The 21,474-nt window shown below is 31.5% G+C and overlaps 1 protein-coding gene across 2 annotated transcripts; it reads left to right on the forward strand.

The window, feature by feature from the left end:
* Nucleotides 1-1,212: 1,212 nt before the first annotated feature.
* LOC122599549 (GDP-mannose 3,5-epimerase 2) lies at nucleotides 1,213-8,741 on the forward strand. 2 transcript variants are annotated; one of them, XM_043772073.1, is made up of 7 exons: nucleotides 1,213-1,331; nucleotides 5,505-5,915; nucleotides 6,724-6,817; nucleotides 6,922-7,051; nucleotides 7,213-7,345; nucleotides 7,486-7,693; nucleotides 8,421-8,741. In XM_043772073.1, exons 2-7 carry the CDS (start codon nucleotides 5,506-5,508, stop codon nucleotides 8,574-8,576), a joined length of 1,131 nt encoding a protein of 376 aa, XP_043628008.1. In that variant the 5' UTR covers nucleotides 1,213-1,331; nucleotide 5,505; the 3' UTR covers nucleotides 8,577-8,741. The 2 variants fall into 2 exon arrangements, with proteins under 2 accessions (XP_043628008.1, XP_043628009.1); XM_043772074.1 differs by lacking the exon at nucleotides 1,213-1,331 and adding an exon at nucleotides 4,629-4,724.
* Nucleotides 8,742-21,474: the final 12,733 nt, after the last annotated feature.

The raw sequence follows: 21,474 nt of genomic DNA on the forward strand, positions 1-21,474 counted from the left end.
TTAAAAACCTTTTTACATTTTTAAATAATAATAGACACACTAATCTCTTTCATTGAAATGACTTGGAGTTTTTTAAATCATTGCCAAATAACTTATATCATAAGTCTTCTTTAAGAAATCATTTAAGTATGGTGGTCACTGGCAAGAATATGAAAAATAAAAGTAAACAACGTGTTTTACAAGATTTTTTAGGTTTTTGAGTCTTAATACCCCGACAGTGTATGAAAAAGGTTGTAATGTAAACAGTTTTACCCCTGACACCCCGGTGGTATAAAAAGGTTGTTCACATGTTATAAGATAGAAACGGACATCCAATCTTGCAAGACATGGATAGAACCCTTTGACATATTTCTCTATAGACAAAAGTGTTAATCGCATAGGCGACTCAAGCCGTTAGGAGACCTAAAGCAAAACTTCAAATTGAGGCATTTTTTTCACGATCGAAAAATCAGTGAATTCCATAGAAAATGAATTAAGCGAGTTAGCTTTTAGTGTTTTAATGATAACTTATTCTACTACGGCAATCAATACGGGACAAAATAAAAAGATGCATATGTTATATAAATTTATCAGTTTCTTATTTTAAACTTTATAGTTTAAACCGGTTAGCATAAATATTATACAATATAAATAATTTTTTTTACCTATACTAATCATGTTCATACAATCAAATCGACTTGTTAATTAATCAGTCGTTCATTGAATTACCCAATGACTTAAATTGGACGTTAACTCAATTTAAGTGATCTGTTCTAAACAATTTGTTTAGTACAATTATTAATGTAGGATAAACGACAGCGTACGTAGGTCTAGATTGTATAAAATTTTGTAATCGTTTTTAATAATGGACTCAAAGAGATGAGGTTTAACACTTAACCTTTGTTTTATTTGTCTTACGTACGCTTGAGCCACTGTCGGATAACCGTTAAGAATGATTTATTTGACATGTGATGTAATATTTCTAATTTCTTTCATTATCAACAATTCAACATATCACTGTTATTATGTCACTTTCAGCACGTTAAGTCATTTTGGAACCATGTGACCCTATATCAGATAAGTAAACAAAAGTAAAATATATATTTCTTTGTATTTTTCAAGTTGTTTATATATTTTGTGGTGGATTTGTGTCCACATAAAAGTAGATAAGAGGATACATCTAAAAAAAAGAGTATATAAAAAGACGATGCAATAGGATAATTTGATACGACTACGAGTATCTCCCAATATTTCTCTATGATATAATCTCGTTAAACGATACTTGAAAGTTCTCAATTAAGTTAATTTGCTCTATCATATCCATCTTACGACGCCCCCCTTATCTCTTTAAGGTAATTCTATATAACTTACGAAGTTTTTTTTTTTTGTGTGTGTGTGTTATGTTAACGTTTGTGTTGTTAACTTACTAACGTTTAGTTTTTAGTGTACGTATGATAAAGCTATTAAAACCAATGTTTAAAGTCCCCTACTATACTTTTTTAGGCCTCGTATTTTTTGCAATTTATCACTATATATGTACATGTAAAAAAACCATACTTTTTATATATTTATGCAATAGAAGACACCATTTCGAATTTCGCTTTAAGCACCCACAAGGCCACAAATAAGACGTCCATGTTCTAGTCACAGGGTAAGTTTGTTTGGCAAATATTGAAACTTTTATTTAAAAAAAAAAAAAACTACATACTGAAGAATACAAATATATATTTTTCATGGATTCGTACTAAAAGTGGCTTGTCTTTTTCAATTGAGATGCAACATTCACTATTGAGTACGCTGGCTCGTCCTTCATTTTTTTTTCCCCACAATATTTGTGTCGTGTTATAATTAAAAAGAGCTTGAATAATTATTTCATACCAAGAATAGAGGGGGACTGATATATAAGAAGCATTTCCATGTGCTTCGATCACATGCACTTTACTGTATGTGTATTATTGAAGCATATATGGGTTACAATGTGTCAATGTTACATACCTACATGGTGGTTGCGATTTGCCAAACACGTTGATGGTACAATAATTTTTTTGTGATGATTGTATCGTTTAAGATAGTAGTAATTAATTAATTTTTATCATTTTTTAACGTATGGCGGGCTCTTTTAAAAGCTTTGTTTTAAAATTAGTTAATTTAGTTTGAGCATAAAATAAAATGCATTTGAAAGTCTCCAAGTGATAACAATATATCGTGGCAACTGGCAACATCAATAGGTTAATTTAGGAATACTTTTTTTTTCTTCGTATGGCTGTGTTCATATGCATAAACGTTAGTACTGTATTAGTTAGTGGGAAATGATTTTTCTATTTCAATTTTCACTTCCCTTACTAAAATCTTTTTATTATGACCTTTTTGTCCCTATTAAGAATTTTTACTCTTCTTCGATCAATACATCATTTGATGTCACACAACCTTTTTACCCTATCATTTTCTTTATTAAAATCCTCCCATCTTTTAATGCCAACAACAAGATAGAATGGGTAAAGGCAGTACCTTCAACGGCATCCTTATCGGTTATATATACTCTAAGCATATTACGAGTGTTTTAGATCAGGATGTATATCATCATAAAATATATATCATCTTAATAATCGCGCAGATATGAACGAATACATTTATGTTCAGTAGTTTTGTGCCTTTTTTTGAACTTCCCCTTTGTTTGGTAGAGATTTGATAGGAATTCTCAATCTTATTTCTTGAGTTAAACATCGTATCTATACTTATATATAAAAAAATAGCCTATTTTATTTATGAAAATGTTACTTTATGTGATATGACAAATATACTCCTTACTCTTTATTTAAATCATCTTTCTTTGTTAACTAATTTAATTATTTCTACTAATATACCTAAACTACCCTTAATGAAATAAATTATACTATTAGTCCCTCAACTATTAAAATAACTACACTAACCATTATATTAATTCCATTTACATCCATATCATTCGCCGCCGTCACCAGTCATCACCGCATTGCCGCCGCCACCGTTGCATTTGCGCGGGTACCATGCTATATGGATTAATATATATATATATATATAGGAATTTATTTATATACAATTTAATTGTATGAATATGGATTTATTTCTTAATTTCAAAACTATGAGTGGATTTTTGTGTGTTGAAACACTGGTAGTAGGAACGAACTAAGAAAGAGAAAGGTTATTAACAATTGATTGGTCGTAAAACTATTAATAAGGGCAAAACAGTCATAATAAATTATTTGCAGCATGAAAAGTAAAAGGAGTAGTAGAAAAATCATTTGCCTTAGTTTATTCATAAAGTAGTAAAAGAAAAACAGGAAAGTTAAAAGATACGATTGCTGGCTGTGACAAAAATAGGCATCGAAGAAAGGAGGAAAGTGAAGTCATTTAATTTTAATCTTAATGTAATAATAGTAATTTGAACTTTTGAAAGATTGAAATACATGTGTTAGGTTAACCGTTTATATTTTTAACTATAGGTTTTAAATCGTAATATATTAATACTCTAGCTTAATCCCTTTATGAATTTGTATGAATTTATTAGTCTACTTTATGAATTATTTTCATCTAATCTCTTAATAGTTTATATAAAAAAAAAATAATAAAATAAAAACATAAATTAAAAATGAAGAAACGTGATACATTACATATCCTAAGCTGAAGAGCTAACATCAACATTCATAAACTTAAAATTAAAGTTGTGTTTGTTAAAATGGGATTGTGTTTTAGGTTTTTAAATTTAAATTTATTTCAATGTATATTTAACCATACGTGGTTTTAAAAAATAGAATGGATAACCATTTACAAAACCAAGTAACCAACTATGTTTATGATTTTTTAAGGCCTTTACTGAAAATAACTAAAGGGAAATGATAAGCATAGCCTCAGAGACCATGTATAATACGTTATTACATGCATCAAAGGTTGTACAATAAATATCAATCCGTAAATATAGGTTATGTTCAATGTGCAAATCATTTATGCATGTAATAACATGTTAAACATAGTTCCCGGGGCTGTGTTTATCATTTCCCATAATTAAAAAATAAAAAAAAGATTTTGGTAAACTTTTTGTACTAAAAATCATGAAATGTAATTGAAACGTTAAACCAAAAAAGTTATCAATTTTAACAACCAAACTAAAATAATGAAAAACTGTCTTGTTTAATTTGGTTTTACAATTTTTCAGATGGTATTTTGGTTTTGGAATTATTGAAGGCCTCACATTATTATCAATTTTCCCTAAATATTTATAATCAAATCTTACATCCCTTACCAATCTCAAATTCTGTTCCAATCTTTTTAATTTTTATTTTTTTACCTATAGCTTGAAAAAGAAAAGTACAACTAAATGTTTTGAATATCATCAACACATTCAATGTTTTTGGACCATATGAAATTATGAATCATGAAATGATAATGTCAAACATAGAAAGAAAATAAATGCTAAAAAGCAAAAATAATAACAGCAATAAATTATTTTCCTTAAGAAAAGTGATTTTATTTTCCAAAATATGATTAAAGAAAAAAAAAAAGACACCCAAAAAATCTCCATAAAAGTCGAAATAAAAACTAAAAAGTACTCGTATATAGTAGAAAGATAAATAAATGGAGTATGTTCCACCACGAGAGTACTCAAGACATACGAGTGGCGCCCAAAATCTTGTATATAAGCGATAAGCTATATCTGTACCTCGTATTAAATTTTGATACATCCCCTCCAATTTTTTATTTATATTTTTCAGGTAAAATTCTAAATTCTTGTTTTTCTTTCAAGCATTAATCTTTCTTATGAATTGCTGTTAATTGATATATGGGGTGTAGTTAAAATCAAATCTTTTGCGATTTGTGATGTGATCTGATGTGGGGTTTGTTTAATTTTGTTTACATTTGTTGTTAGGGTTTAAAATTGTGTATGTATATCTGTATATGTATATATATCTTCTTTGAATTGCTTCAATGGTGGGTTTGAGTGCCAACCAACCGACACTGTGTGTGTGTGAGAGACACTGAACACATTAATATAGATCATATATTTAGCTATCTCATTGTATTCAAATTGTTTGTTAAGGTTCAAGATAGTCACTTTGATAGTCAAGTATCAACCTTTTTTATGTAAATATGTTTAGTTTTTTTCCAAGAAAGAAAATTGTTAATTAGTTTATACAGTAATAGATTTTTCTTGGCTCATTGTGTAATATTTGGCTAAGGTCGGGGGGTATGTAGATCATTTGGTAGGATTTGTTTGGCTGTTGTGCTTTTTGGTAACAAGAGAATTTAATGTAGATAGTGGTTAGTGCTATGTTTTTTTTTTTTGTATGACGTTGTACTTATAATAAAACCAATCGAAACGGTTTAAAGACAATAGGGTAGTTTGTAATAAGCTTCGGCGTTATGACAAAATTGCATCTACAATGTGTTATAAACATCTTGGCATGGATAGAAATTGTTGTATATGATAATATTATTCGTTTCTGATTGTACTTTTGATGGTAAATAAATTTTTTTTTCTATCATGTATGTAGAATGGGAACAACTGGTGAAACGAAATATGGGTCGTACACATATGAGAACCTTGAGAGGGAACCATACTGGCCATCCGAAAAGCTTAGGATTTCCATTACAGGAGCTGGTGGATTCATTGCCTCACACATTGCTAGGCGTTTGAAAACCGAGGGCCATTACATCATTGCTTCTGACTGGAAAAAAAATGAGCACATGCCAGAAGATATGTTTTGTCATGAGTTCCATCTTGTTGATCTTAGAGTAATGGATAATTGTTTGAAAGTTACAGAGAAAGTTGATCATGTCTTTAACTTGGCTGCTGATATGGGTGGTATGGGGTTCATTCAATCAAATCACTCTGTTATTATGTATAATAACACGATGATAAGCTTTAACATGCTCGAGGCTGCCAGGATCACTGGAGTTAAGAGGTTTGTTAACATCATCTTCTCATTAACTCACTGTTATATTTTCGACAATTCTAATACGTTACAGTATTATGTAGAAGCTGCTGCACGGAATGCAACCATTTTCTTTTAATTAGAAATCCTAAAGTAACTGCAAAATTGTGAAAGCTTTTGAGTATTTTGTTTGCATACTCTTAATTTGTAGCTATCCATTTGTCTGTAGGTAATAACTGGACATATTGGTAATACTTATTTTTTGATCCCCAAGAAGATTATTTTCAGCTATTTGGCTAATAGTCAACACTTACAACTAAATTTGTTCTAGTTAAGTCTTGCATTTTGGTGGCAGGGGAAGTATTGGTATCAGTTGCCCAATATGCTTACATAACATTTTGTAGCCATATACATTGTACTGTACACTAGCTTTCAAAGGAGTGTTTGAGACCCCCCTTGCATCATAAACCTTGTGTATCTTTATATATCTGCTTGGGATATAATGTGTTTCTTTTATATGTTGTGGAGCCAAAGTAACGCTGCAAGCTGTTCAATTATAAATAATAAAATCTTCCAGATGGCAACAGAAACAATAAAAAAAAGAAGAAAATTCCCATTCATTGCGTGTAAAAAGGAGTAGAATGTTTCATTAAATGTCAAATGTTCACATAAATTGATCCATTGATTTTGCTTTATCACTTTCTTCAATTATCATACTAGAATAAGTTTTAGACTTTTTAGTTTGACAAGAATTTTCATACAATAATGGGCCTAGTAAAGTATTGCAATTTTTTTTTGTTTATAAACGGTATATTCAAACTCATGTTATGGTGTACAGGTTCTTCTACGCCTCTAGTGCTTGCATTTACCCTGAGTTTAAACAGTTGGAAACCAATGTGAGCTTGAAAGAAGCGGATGCTTGGCCTGCCGAGGTTATTGATTAATGACTAATCTTGAATTGTGATTTCGGTAATGCAGGTTAACCACCTCATTCGGTTTCATATCTTTAATTTTGTTATTTTACATTGCATTGTAGCCTCAAGATGCTTATGGTTTGGAGAAACTAGCAACTGAGGAGTTGTGCAAGCACTACACCAAAGACTTCGGAATAGAGTGCAGAGTTGGACGTTTTCATAACATTTATGGGCCTTTTGGCACATGGAAAGGTACATAGTTTTAATACAACTTTAGTTCCAATTAAGAAAATGATTATGTTGGAAACAAAGGAAAAAATTAGCAACATCTAATTTTGTTACATATACAAATTTAGCATTTTGACTAGAAATTTATGTTTACATTTTGCTTTTTTGCATTGTAATTACTGCAGGTGGAAGGGAGAAAGCACCTGCTGCTTTCTGCAGAAAAGCACTTACAGCCACCGATAAGTTTGAAATGTGGGGAGATGGGCTACAGACACGATCATTCACCTTCATTGATGAATGTGTCGAGGGTGTCTTAAGGTACCCCTTTCGTGCTGTTTGTGATCTTGAAAATAGTTAATTCTTTTCCCATTCATTCATTATTGATTAACAGATTAACTCTGTTTACCCCTGTATTCATCATTGATGTACCAAAACATTTTTTTTTTGTGGTTTAACAGATTGACAAAATCTGATTTCCGTGAACCGGTGAATATTGGAAGTGATGAAATGGTAAGTATGAATGAAATGGCTGAAATTGTTCTTAGCTTTGAGGACAAGAAGCTTCCGATTCACCACATTCCCGGCCCTGAAGGTGTACGTGGTAGAAATTCAGACAACACTTTGATCAAAGAGAAGCTAGGATGGGCCCCTACCATGAGATTAAAGGTAATATACCATTACTGTAAGTCTGTAAGGATATGTACATAATATATGTGTATCATAAGTCATACATTTTACAAGTTCATGACAGAAGGTGCTTTAATATAGAATGGTGTTCAAACTTCAGACCAGTAAAAGAAAATGTTTTTTTTATCAGTTAGAGGTTAAAATTTATTCTTTCACTTATGAATGGGTCGGTTCTGCTATGTTTTAATGTCTAATGGGTCAAACATGTAAAATAAAAAACACAGTTATTAATAGAAACGGGTCACATGGGTTGGACGGTCAACAAAGGTATTTTCTATTCTATGAAAGCTAAATTAATTAATAATGGAAGTCACTTAATGTGAGGTTACTCCAACCCGACCCAATGTGTATCGATTTGTATAACGTTAACCTATTGAACTAACCGTTTTACCACCTCTAATCCCAGTTCACTGTAATGTATATGTATTAATGTTTATATGTTTATATCAACATATTCTCCTATTCCTATGTTTCTTCATGTAAACGGAAAGACCAAAATAGTTAGTTCTGTATTTAAGTTTTCTTTATTCGTGACCAATAGTTGATATATACAATCAAAACCAAACCCTATTGCGCCAGATACGGAGATCTCGACTAAGAGTAGAACTTTAAAGTTGATGTTTTGACTTTTCAAGCCAATCTCTATGTGTTCTCTTGCCGATTGATTATATGCTTTCATTTACACATTCAAATATATTGGATGCAGGATGGATTAAGAATCACATATTTCTGGATCAAGGAACAAATTGAGAAAGAAAGGGGTGCAGGTTTTGATCTTTCAGTTTACGGGTCGTCTAAGGTGGTTGGGACCCAAGCACCAGTTCAACTAGGATCCCTCAGGGCGGCTGATGGCAAAGAGTAAGGTTCTCTTCTGTTTTCCGATGTCCTATGTTTAAGATTACGTGTTTTGTTGATGCAACCATATTTATTCTGTTGTGTAATATTTTTAGTCATTTCAGAGCTCTGCTACATTTGCCTCATCTCTTACTGTTGATCAATCGGTTATATAATTGTGTTTTTGATTCTACTTGTCTTCTAAATGCGGCTTTTGTTATGTCATTCTATCATAAATTAGTAAATTACCTTGTTACACTTTACATCCCGTCCGTTGTGACCCTATATCTTATGGTAGGTGGTTATGACCCCGCATATTTCCAGGTTAGTTAAAGTTTTTTAAGTTGCTGATCCAAATATCAAGGGATTTTCCGTAGAAATACTACAATATTTACTAATAAAAGTCTGAAACACTTTAGGATTATCCGTTTTATAAATTTTTATGAAGGGCAAGTGTTTTATAATATATTTTCCCCCCATAAGCAGTCCATTCTAGGAAGTAATACGTGTAGTTTTTTCTTTGCTGTCCTGCTGATCTTCGATTAGGCTGTGAAGCAATACCAAAAGTTTCTAAAGATGCATATTTATGCATGTTAACGTGGGATGCCATGGCTGACGCCAGCATATTCATCTTTAGATGCTTGCAACAGGAAAAATAAGTAATTTATAGTTTGCAGTTTTACCCATTATCTACTGACTACTGTGAAATGCACCACGATTAGATTTAATCTGTAGTAAGTTTGTGTTATGAATTGATATTGATGAAAAGTTGTTCGCCAAATTGCACCTTGTATGGTCATATAGGCACACTGGAAAGTTCGTGAAATCTAGGTAGTGCTTATGATCTTTTTGATATAAAAGATGGAATAGTGTGTATCTTTCGTTGGGGATTCCCCGGAAAAAATCGCCGGGACTTCCTCCGATGTCGTGTAGCATCCCTGACAATCATGTTGAATTACTATTTACGCGTGGTTGATTACACTAATATTTGATGTTTAAAAGAGAATTTGTAAAGTCACTCACTCTCACTGGTTTTTACCACGCTGGAGTCATCATACTGGTCACACTTATACGAAGTGGGAGTGGCAGCGCGTTGATAGGCCCATCAGGGTGTCACAGCGTGAAAATGCTCTTACGCCAAGTGCTCATCTTTTTAGGTAACACACTGTAATGCTCTTTTAGCTGTATGAAGTGATGAACCTGAGATCTTTACTATCGTAGTGTTGCCTTTATAGAGTTCTAAGTGTTCAACCCAAATGCTTTTAAAATCTATTTGTGTGTAGAACATGACCTATAAAACCAGGATAAAGGTTAAGAAGGTTCGCTTCTGGTATGGTTATATTCCATCGTCTTCTTTTTCTGTACCCTTGGATGACGGTCTTTAGCTACATCTTCCCTATCTATATGTAAAATACTAATTACTTTCCGTTTTCAAGTTATCAAGTTCATGTTTGGTTACTATCATACCTCCGTTGGTTTGGCACAATAATCATGGCGTTACTTGGACGTTCTCTTTCGGTTATAAAACAATGCTTTCAAACGCATTGTTGGTATATGGATCACAAGTTTTTAAAACAATAGTAACACATAAAAATTTAACTAAATAACAAGAGGTCATTATTGTTATTTGTAAGTCTGAATCGTTTTGGTAATGATTGGTATCGTTTGGTGTAGATTGTATACTTGTATTTAATTGGCAAGGCCATATTCTTTGATTTCTTAACTTAAACTATAAAATATATTTTTTCCGATTATCTTTTAAAGTATGTTTAGATAATTAAATGTTCAATCAAAGTTGAGAAAAAAATTATCTTCTATATTAGAACAATTGCTTGTAGTCGTTGGGTGTACAGTGTACAGCTAAATGGCATTGGTGTCTACCAATGGAGCTTTGTGCCGGCGACCCAGGTTTGGAGCTGAGATAGCATGTACCATTAAATTTGCTATCTTGCCTTTAGGCGAGGAGGTTAGTGGGTTTTTTCCGGATTTGGTGTTAAATGGGTTAGGGGCTCCGTGCGTTTGGAATGGTGGTCAGATTGTGTGTACCTTTAGCCATTGAGGAGCCGCATTACGGAGTACCCGACATCATATTAGTTGGCCGTTAAAGAAAACAAATGTATGTAAAATTATCTATTAATCTCTTTTTTTTTTTTCAAAAAGCTCATGATTGCTTATATATTTCTTAAACCAAAAAATAAAACAAAGATAAAGTTAGATGGCGTTGTTAGCAACTTTAACCGAGAGGTTGTTGGTTTAAAACTTGTCAACTCCTAAGACATAAGACTTGCTTAAAATGAGTGTGTATTAGTGGGTCAAATATGAGTCCCAAAGCAGCCCATTGGAGCTTCTTGTTAGAGTTCCAAATGAGTTTAAAAGGTCGGAATTTATTGTATACGTACATAATTATCAACATACTTATGTGTATGTTGATAAAGAGTGCAAATAATAAAGAAATGCATTTTTTGCAGTATTTAGGTGGTTATAACTTTTTGTGTATATCGTTTCAGTACAATCTAAAAATAGGTAATGATAGCATGTGATCACGCCTTCCAAATGACATAAGACTTATTTTAAATGCGTTTGTTTTAGTGAATCAAATATGAGTCCCAAAGCATCCCGTTGGAGCTTTATGTTAGAGTTCCAAATTAGTTAAATGGTCAGAATCTATTGTATACGTATCTAATCATAAACATACTTATGTCTATGTTGATATAAAGTGCAAATAACAAAATTGTCATTTTTTCGATCGAGTGTTACCATGTAATGGTAACAAACCACCAAAAATAAGCAAAAGTTAGAATTAGTAAGCAAGACCAGATCTGGTATTAGGGAAATGCATTTTTTGCGGTTTTTAAGTGCCTATAACTTCTTGTGTATACTATTTCGATGAAATATAAAAATAGGTAATGATAGCATGTGATCAGGCCTTTCAGAAGACATATGAATTACTTAAAACGGACGTGTTTTAGTGGGTCAAATATGAGTCCCAAAGCAGCGAGTTGAAGCTTTTTGTTAGAGTTCCAAATGAGTTTAAAATGTCGAAATCTATTGTATACGTATGTAATCATAAACATACTTATGTCTATGTTGATAAAGAGTGAAATTGACAAAATTGTCCTTTTTAGATCGGGTCTTACCTTGTAAGGCAAAAAACTCCCCCACCCCCCCCCCCCCCCCCCAAAAAAAAAAAAGAAGTTATAATTAGTAGGTAAGACCAGATATGGTCTTAAAGAAATTGCACTTTTTACTGTTTTCAAGTGGTTATAACTTCTTGTGTATATTGTTTCGGTAAGATATAAAAATAGGTAATGTTAGGATGTCATTAAGATTTTCAAAAGATTAAAACGAGTGTGTTTTAATGGGTCAAATCTGAGACCCAAACTTGCCCATTGGAGCTTTTTGTTAGAGTTCAAATGAGTTTAGAAAGTCAGAATCTATTGTATACGTATGTAGTCATAAATATACTTATGCCTATATGTTGATACAGAGTGCAAATAACAAAATTGTCCTTTTCCGGTCGGGTCTTACCGTGTAAAGACAACAAACCCCCCAAAATAAGAAAAAGTTAGACTTAGTAATAAGACCAGATCTGGTTTTAAAGAAATGCATTTTTTTGCAGTTTTTAAGTGGCTATAACTTTTTGTGTATGATGTTTCGTTAAATCTAAAAATAGGTCATGTTAGCAAGTACTTAGGCCTTTCCAAAAAATTTGACTTACTTAAAACGGGTGTGTTTTAGTGGGTCAAATATGAGTCTCAAAGCAGCCCGTTGGAGCTTTTTGTTAGTGTTCCAAGTGAGTTTATAAGGTCGGAATCTATTGTATACGTATGTAATCATAAACATACTTATGTCTATGTTGATAAAGAGTGTAAATAACAAAATTGTCATTTTTAGATCGGGTTTTAGCGTGTAAACGCAACAAACCCCCCAAAATAAGAAAAAGTTAGAATTAGTAAGTAATACTAGATCTAATCTTAAAGAAATGTATTTTTTTTACGGTTTTTAAGTGGCTATAACTTTTTATTTATATTGTTTCAAGAAAATCTAAAAATAGATAATATTATCATATGATTAAGACTTTCTAAAGACATCAGACTTACTTTTAAAACGGGTATTACTTACTTCTTTTAACATCTATTTTTTTTGTCTCTTACCTTTACACATTAATGAGATCAATAATATATGATAAGATACGATCAATATATTCGTTTCCAAATGTTTCATAACAAAATGCTATTTTTATCATTTTATAAGAGTTTCGCACTTTTGTTGGTTTTTATTTCCCATTTAGTTTTTAAAATACATCTCTATAAGTTTGTTGCTATAAAAAAAGTTTAAAGTCATCCATATAGACAACGGACAAGTATCCCAAGTTGGCACGTAACACGAACAAAAAAATATCAACGTATTTCAGCAAGATTAATACTACATGGGGACTGATAGTCCGGACTAACCCTCCCCTTAGTATAGTTCCGGCATTGGCTTCAACTTAAAAACCTTAGAATATACACGTTGCTAGCCAACGACCGAACAACAAGTTGTACGTGCCACTTTTTCCTACACATCTCCAAAATGAACATAATACATATATCACACACTTCCCTTGTTTAATTCGAATACAAATTCTTATTTGCAAAACATAGTTTTTTCATAAGCTTATTTAGAAAAGTATCGTGTATTTCTCGGCAAGTAGATGCGAATCGATTAAATTTTTCTTTATAGAGGACGTGTTTTTGAAATGAGAATTAAGCAAAGGGTCTCGATAAATAGGAATTCTCCAGCCAAAAACACGTGAATAATTGTTTACATTCCGTTTGGATAACCGACTATCCGCTATCAAGCAGTGATTTTATCATTTAACAAAAAATAGGTTTATTTTTATTCGAAAACCACACGTGCAAAACTTTTCTTTTTGTCGAAATCTTATTCTTACAAAAATGTTACACTTCTCGTCTACATAAAAGCCACATATAATATATTCTAATTCTAAAAAGTTTCAATGGCACTTTTAAAATACATAAAACATATATAGTTTCATTGTTTCAATACACACGTATGTGGCCGGTGCATTTTGCACGTACCATGTGTGGAAAGCTTTATGATCACGATTTTTAACATCTTTTAAACTAGGACTAGGAGATATATTCTTTGCTCTTCTCACTTACCTACCAATCCATGCTTCCATTTGCGTGGTCAAAGTAAAAAATCACACAAAAAGGAAGACTTTAAAAGTTGATCCACGAAATGACATTTCCATGTTATTTATTCATTTTCATTTTCACTTTCAATTTTTCGATGTATACATCATTCGTCTTATTTTTATTAATTTCCTTATAATATATTTCTCTTTCAAAAAAATTGTCTCGTTCTTAAAAACAAATTAGTTACTCCTTATTTTTACTTTTTATATCTTCAATTAGTTATTAATTATACTTTGTTTTAATACAAATTTATTTTAATTAAATACAAGGATAAAAAAGAAATTTCTAAGTAAATATTTCATTTATTACCCATATATATTTTAAATTATGTTTTTTTAGTTGGTGGATAATATATGTGGGACGAACAGGGTATATAAATTGCTCATGTACGTATAAAGCGGTTGAGAAATTGATTTATAGGTAAAAGTTGAATAGGAAAAATTGATACACGTCGATTTGATCCTAGTTTGGCTAGCCTTAGTAATCTATTAGGTATTTTCTTTAGTGAGACGATTAACTTTGTATTTGTTATCGTAAATGAGGTCTCAATTTCAAATATATGTTATAAAATTATGTAGATTTATTTGGTTTATGTCAATGACATGTTATGCAGAAATTATGTAGATTAACAATTAACTTCCTAAATATGATGTCGATCGATCCATGGTCTATCAATAAATTAAAAAAAAATAACTTAAGTTTTCGTGGACCATGTACATGCTAGCTAATTAAGCCCATATATATACACACATTGTCGGATAGATACATATGCCTACATTTTGCAATGGCGAACTGCTTATTAAATGTCTATATTCAATTAATTCAAAATTTATGAATATTCATAAGCATGTTTCGATATTGACCTTTTTACATACGCTAAAAAGACTAGAAGACAAAATATAAAAACTCAATATTATCGAATACGTTAAAGTAACGAACCTACCATAACAAATGATCCACATGATAGATTAGTTTACCAATTAAAATTTCATGGGCAGATAGTCAAACTAAAGTTAAATTTGCATTAACCCAAAAAAACAGAGAATATCACACTATTCAATAGTGCTCGGAAAGCACCGCACCACCACACTGCAGCCAAGATTGCACGAGAGCCACTGCCGTCCTCCTTCCAATAAAAGTCCATAAAAACAAGTACAAGAATATTTGTTTGGAAACGATCAAATGTCCCCTAAGCCTCCCTCTCATGTACCGATGATGAATACGTTATGCCGCGGCACGAATCTGTTCTGTATGACGGTTTAAATAGTTTATATATATATGACCATTTCGTAATTCGATATATCTTGTGATTTACCAAATAGATTGTATAGGTTTTGTCATGTCGAGTTTTAAATTTTAATTTAGACCCTGATAGAAACAAAACACAATGTATCTCCTTATGATCAAAAAACACCACATCGAAAATAACCCATGATCGCGGACTTTCTTTGTTCTTGTAAAAACCAATAGAGTAATAAAGAAATGAAATAATGCAAAATAAATCAAATTTAATCTTTGAGTTTTTGCTTCTTTTTTTTTTCGTTAGATAAGTTAAGGTATTATTTTTTTGTGTGTTCATTTAAGCTACTAACCAATTTAAGGTGTTAACTTTGTGTTCATTTAAACCTTGAAGTACACCTAAATGATAATTTTTAGTAAATTTTTATAATTTGTTTTGATAATTTGCCATTAAAAATATATACTATACTGTTTTGTACTATGATAGGGGACTATTTTTATATATGTGGGAAAACGTTGATACTGTATGGATTTACTATTTTATGGTATCATGGATCCGGCATTTTGTATTTATATGTTGAGGCTAAAAACGGACATGGAAGACTTAACCAACAAATTATCAAATTGAATCCTTTATATATATATATATATATAGACATTTGCCAAAATATTTATTTAAAAACTAAATTTTTTGTAAAAATTAAAAAACTGGCAAAAAAACACTTATTAACCTATTCGAGCATCTCTTCATGTTTATTTCTTCATGGAAATTTTCTTTCAATTTTTTTTCTTTTAAATTTTTTTAAATCTCTCTCAATTCATTTCAATCTTCCAACAATTGTAGGCTTTCTGTCTTTCTGGCATGTTCACCCCTTTTTTTTAGTGTATTGTGTATTTGTGTATATATGTATACATTATTTAGTTTTAATTTAATCGTTTGACCCCTTTACTTCCATTGATTGTTCACCCAACTTAAGTTAATATTGAACGAATTGAATATAGAATACTTAAATAACATTAGTGAGTGCAGTGGCTGTTAAAAATCGGGAAAGTACTAGCCTGGCATATTATTGTTCAGTCACTATCCCACACGTATGATACTTCAAGTGACATAAACCATTGAAGTTTTAATGTTTGAATTATTGAACATTCATCATTTTAATATCATCATCAATATATCATTATTTTTATTATTGGAGTGTTTAGAAGTTTCTCGACTTATATGTCGACATATATATTTCATCCATTCAACACGCATAGTAACAACTTCATTTTCACCTACATTTGGTTTCATAGCTTGGGACAACATTTGATAATAATTTAAGACCACCAAATAAGATACTTGTATACCTATTATACGACAAATGCACAAATATATAATGATAAATACTGAGTAAAAGTGCTCGATCGAGGAGGGCCAGATTTGGAACTACAAAAACCTGTATTCAACTCAAGTCAAACTAAAAAAAAAATTTCATTGGTTATGGCTATAAAAAATTTGAAAAAATTTATGAATTTAATTACATATAAAAATATGTTAAAAAAGTTACATTTAAAAGTGTGAATAAATTTCAAAAGTTATAATTTTTTCACACTTATAAATGTGTAAACAAAATATTGAAACTTAAAAGTATGGACAATTGTCAAATATTTTCACACTTAAAAATGTGAAAGTCAATTTGTAACACATGATTTCTTCACACGCCCCATGTGTGGAGAAATAAGTGTTACAAATTAACTTTCACACTCTTAAGTGTGAACAATTGATATATTTTTACATACTTGAAAGTGTGAACTTTTCTTTTCTACATGCATAAGTGTGTAAATATTGTGATTTTTTAAATTTCTTGACACTTTGAAATGTAAATTATTTTCTACACACTTATAAATGTGATTAAATTAACAAAAACTTTCACACTTTTTAAAGGTATAAAAAAACAAATGTGAGAAAATGACATATTTGTTGTAGTGTCACACCTTCGAAACCTATAAAGAAATTAAAAGAATTTTTGATTTTTTGTAACCAAAATCTAGTCAAAGTTTTCTTTTAGTTTTTATATGATGATTTTCCAAACATGCTAAAATGAGAATATTGATAACATAAATGATTTTCACAACAAGTTTTATTGATATTCTATGAATTCCAGGGGCATAAAATATTTAGCTAGTGAAAATAAATAGGATTTGGACTGATATATCACAACGAATAAAACAATTAGCGTAACCCATTATTTATTTTTTCTAATACAAGAGTACTTTTATGCCGATGATAAAATGTTTGACTTTATTTTCCATAGTAACGTTATGAAACGGAATTCTTCTTCAATAAGGCACATATTTTACACATGTCCATTTTTTTTTTCATGATGACCATTTTATAGGAGTAATTTCATAGCTACAAGTAATTTTCGTGTGTTACTGCAAAATTAAGCCGTGGTGTCCTAAAAAGAAAAAGTAAAAGAAGATCAAGTTGTGACAACTTCAATTCATTGTAGCAACAAAAATTCATGGCTAACATCCATATATAAATTTTTGTGAATAGAAAGACAATTTATGTATTTCATGTTAGTAAAACATCTGAATAAATTTTGTTGTTCAAAAAAAAAAAAAACATCTGAATAAATAAATAAAGGATATGATTTGTTAAAAGTTTAAATTTGTGGACTTGGTAACTTCGGTGACACGTCGTGTTACATAAGTTGAAACTGAAAGCTTATGAAACCACGTTCCAATGTATGTAAACGAAACTATGTTCCAATGTATATAAAACGAAGAAGCATAAACTTAAAACGGTTGTATGTGACGTGCCAATAATATATCTTTGTTAGAAAAGAACCAAATACGATGATAATCCGTATATAAAAATCTAAAAAAAACCTCAACCACTAGAGCAAGAGATTTTTGTCACACATCAGAAAATTAGTTTTAACTTATTAGTATGGCTTTGTTCTCAAATAATAAATAATATGATTAGTTTATCTCCGTTTTATTGGTGAATTTTTTCTCCCTATCGATCACATACTAGTTTATACATGTTGTGACAATCGTATAAAGCATGAGATATCTCTTATCTAGATTATTTAAGAAAAAACGAGTTTGTTTTACCTTTATAATAGTCGGATGAAATGTAAAATCAAACAGTAACAAACCAGCTTATGAGAATTCAAAAAAACATGAAATTAAAAACGTTAAAAAAACATAGTTAGCTCAAGTGGTTGAGCATTTGCCTTACAAGTAAAAGGTTTTGGGTTTAAAACTTGGAAAGTACATAGGAAGTCTTTCTATGAAAGCTTGGTTTGGTTATACCCAGGTTCAAATCTGAGGAGACAAGTTTTACCCCTATTGATCGTCGTGCCTTCGGACGGGTTTGTAGGGGGGTTTCCCCCATCAGGTATTTGAAATAGGCATTTCTACTTCGAGAGAGCTCTCTAACGCGGACCCGGTTAAGACAACGTATGTTATACCTTCTGTTGTCGAATCGCGACACGAAGTTTTCAAGCGAAATTCACCTTTCAAAAAAATAATAATAATAATAAAAATAACAAAACGAAGACAAATAATAAAGTCATTGCATTACAATTTAATGATCCACCAAATAAATAAAATACATGCATGACATATCAAAATCCATTAAAAAAACATTCAAGAAAATGACATATCAAAAAGATATTATTAACTAAATCTAACTATTTTAATAAGTGAACAACTGAATTTAGGCAAACTAAAATATTTAAGTAAATAACTATGTTTACAGATATAATTATGGATATCCATGCTGTTCAAAAAATAAAAAAAGTTATCGATATTCATATAATAGTATTTTGCTAATTATATGATTATTACGTATTAAAATATCATATAAAAAAATAACTGTTTTCTAAAAATAATTTTTAATTATTGTATTTGAAAATTTATTACAAATAAAACTTATCCCTGGATATGATTTACAGACTTCATGCATATAAATTGTAAGTTATAGTCAAACAAATATGTATAAATTGGTTTTTAAAGAACAAATTGGATTAGTGACGGGTTGAATCTGATGATCTGTATTCTTCGAGTGTACAATTGAAAAAAACTTACGGAAAAACCCATGATCGGGGGTCCAAGAGTTGCCCCTACTTTTTTGTGGAGTGGGGCTCCACTTTGGGGAAGCCCCTCCCATTATTATATATATATATTTTTGGTTTTATTTTTGTTTTATAAGTATATATATAAATAATATTATATATATATATATATATATTTAAAATACAACTAAAAAGTTCATTAAAATTAAAAAAAAATTACACTACTTAACTAAAATTAAACTACGAACTACATTAAACTAAAAACTAAATTATGACTAATAATTCAACAAACTACGAATAATACTTAAACTTAAAACTACATTACACACGTTTTATTTATACTAAAGTACTACTCCTCATCGCTAACATAGTCGTTTAGGTTGGACTCGGGCTCGTTGTCGGGTTGCGCACCGCCACGCCTCCTGTTTGCCCATAGATGATCAACCAAATCCGCTTTCAGCATATTGTGTACTTCTCTGTCCCGGACGGCTACCCCATTGGCGATACGTTGTTCAATCGGCGTTTGTTGTATCCAATATGTCGGGTCCAACGTTGGGTCGTTCGGGTTGAAGTCTTGGCAAAAAGCTCTATCTTCGTCTTGTAAGATCGTGTTATGCATGATAATACAAGCATATACGACATCAACCATAGTTTCTTTTTTTCAATAGCGTGCCGGATATTTTAAAACATGTCATCTCTTCTTTAGAACACCGAACGCCCTCTCAATAGCCTTGCGTGCCGACTCCTGCTTACGCTTAAACAATTGTCGTTTTTCATCAAACGGGTCGGTGAAACTCTTCACAAACATGATGTATTCAGGATATATACCGTCTGTCAAGTAGTATCCGGTCTTGTAGAAGTTCCCGTTTGCGTAAAAGGAACCTAATTAAAGACAAGTTATATAATTTAAATATATACATATATTTATAAATACTTATATATATATATATATATATATATATATATATAAATATACTTAACATATATAATTAAAGACAAGTTATATAACTTACTTGTAAGCACTAATCTGGAAATGATTTCCTCTAGAACGGGTGACGATTCGAATATATTTATGTCGTTGTTTGATCCTTGTTTTCTAAAGTAGGCGTTCCAAATCCATAAATTATAAGATGCAACCGTCTGAAGCATCAACGACAGGTGTCTGACATCACCTTGTGTGTATGTGCGTGCCCCGCCACGCTGTGGGACACATCTCCCACGCCCAATGCATGCAGTCAATACTACCTATCATGCCGGGGAATCCATGAACCTCATACAAATGTTGGAGATCACTCCAAGTAGGCCTTCGTAAGTATACGTCTTCATACAATTCGCTTATACCTTGTACGTACAATTTAAATAAATATATATACTTAATATATATATAATTACGTATATATATATAATACATATATATATATATATAAAATACGTACTTATATCAGAAGTTAAATATATAGATATATATAATTATACCTCTACAAAACTTCTCAATTGTCTCACGTGAAGTCCTTTCCGACATCTCCAAATACTCGTCGAAAAGGTCACCAGTTTGTCCCATTGCTAGCTGTCGAAGTGCGGATGTGCACTTTTGTATGGTGCTGAAACCCAACTTTCCCCCCGCGTCATATCTTTGTTGAAAATATGAATTCCGCCTCCAAGTCACTACTTATCTTCAAAAATAAACGCTTCGACATACGAAAACGTCGCCCAAACTGTCTTTGATTATACGTGGGATTCTCAGAAAAGTAATGACGCATCAATCTATCATTTGCCTCAACCCTTCGTCGAACAAGTGTTGTTCGACGAAAGAATCCCGGTGGCCGAACCGGGGCCTCGTCTTGGGCAACTCGCATTGCGAGCTGAACGGCTGCAATCGCGACACTCTTGACCGCGTCACCGTACTCATCGGAACCGGAACTAGTCGTGGACTCTTCTTGGCTAACAGGTGCGGCTGGTGACGCGGAAGACATTTGATTTTTTAGAGAGAAAAATGTGAAAGATTGGAAGTGTTTAGTAGGTTTTGTTAAATAAAATGGTGAAGTATGTGTGTATATATATATATGATATATATATATAATTAATGTAATTTAAAATTAAAAATAAAAAAATTTGAATTTTGGCCCCAAAGTAGTCGTTCAACGGCTCAATTTTTTTCGAAAAGTAAACAAAGAGGGGCGATCAATATTTGCCGGAAGAGTTGGTTTTTGGTGTTTGCCGCCTGCCGTGACGGTGTACAATGCGGCAGAGGGGCGGCGACGGGGCAAAAGACCCCCACTCCGAACAGGCTAAAGCATTAGAATTATCGGAGATCTTATTTCATCAACTTGAGCAATAGATCATTGGTACAAATATGTACGAATGGGATAACGTTTTTCCATTTCGATGCTTTTCAAATTGTTAAGGGGACCATATA

This window comes from Erigeron canadensis, chromosome 5 (genome assembly GCF_010389155.1).
Source record: "Erigeron canadensis isolate Cc75 chromosome 5, C_canadensis_v1, whole genome shotgun sequence".
In the NCBI taxonomy this organism is placed as follows: domain Eukaryota; kingdom Viridiplantae; phylum Streptophyta; class Magnoliopsida; order Asterales; family Asteraceae; genus Erigeron; species Erigeron canadensis.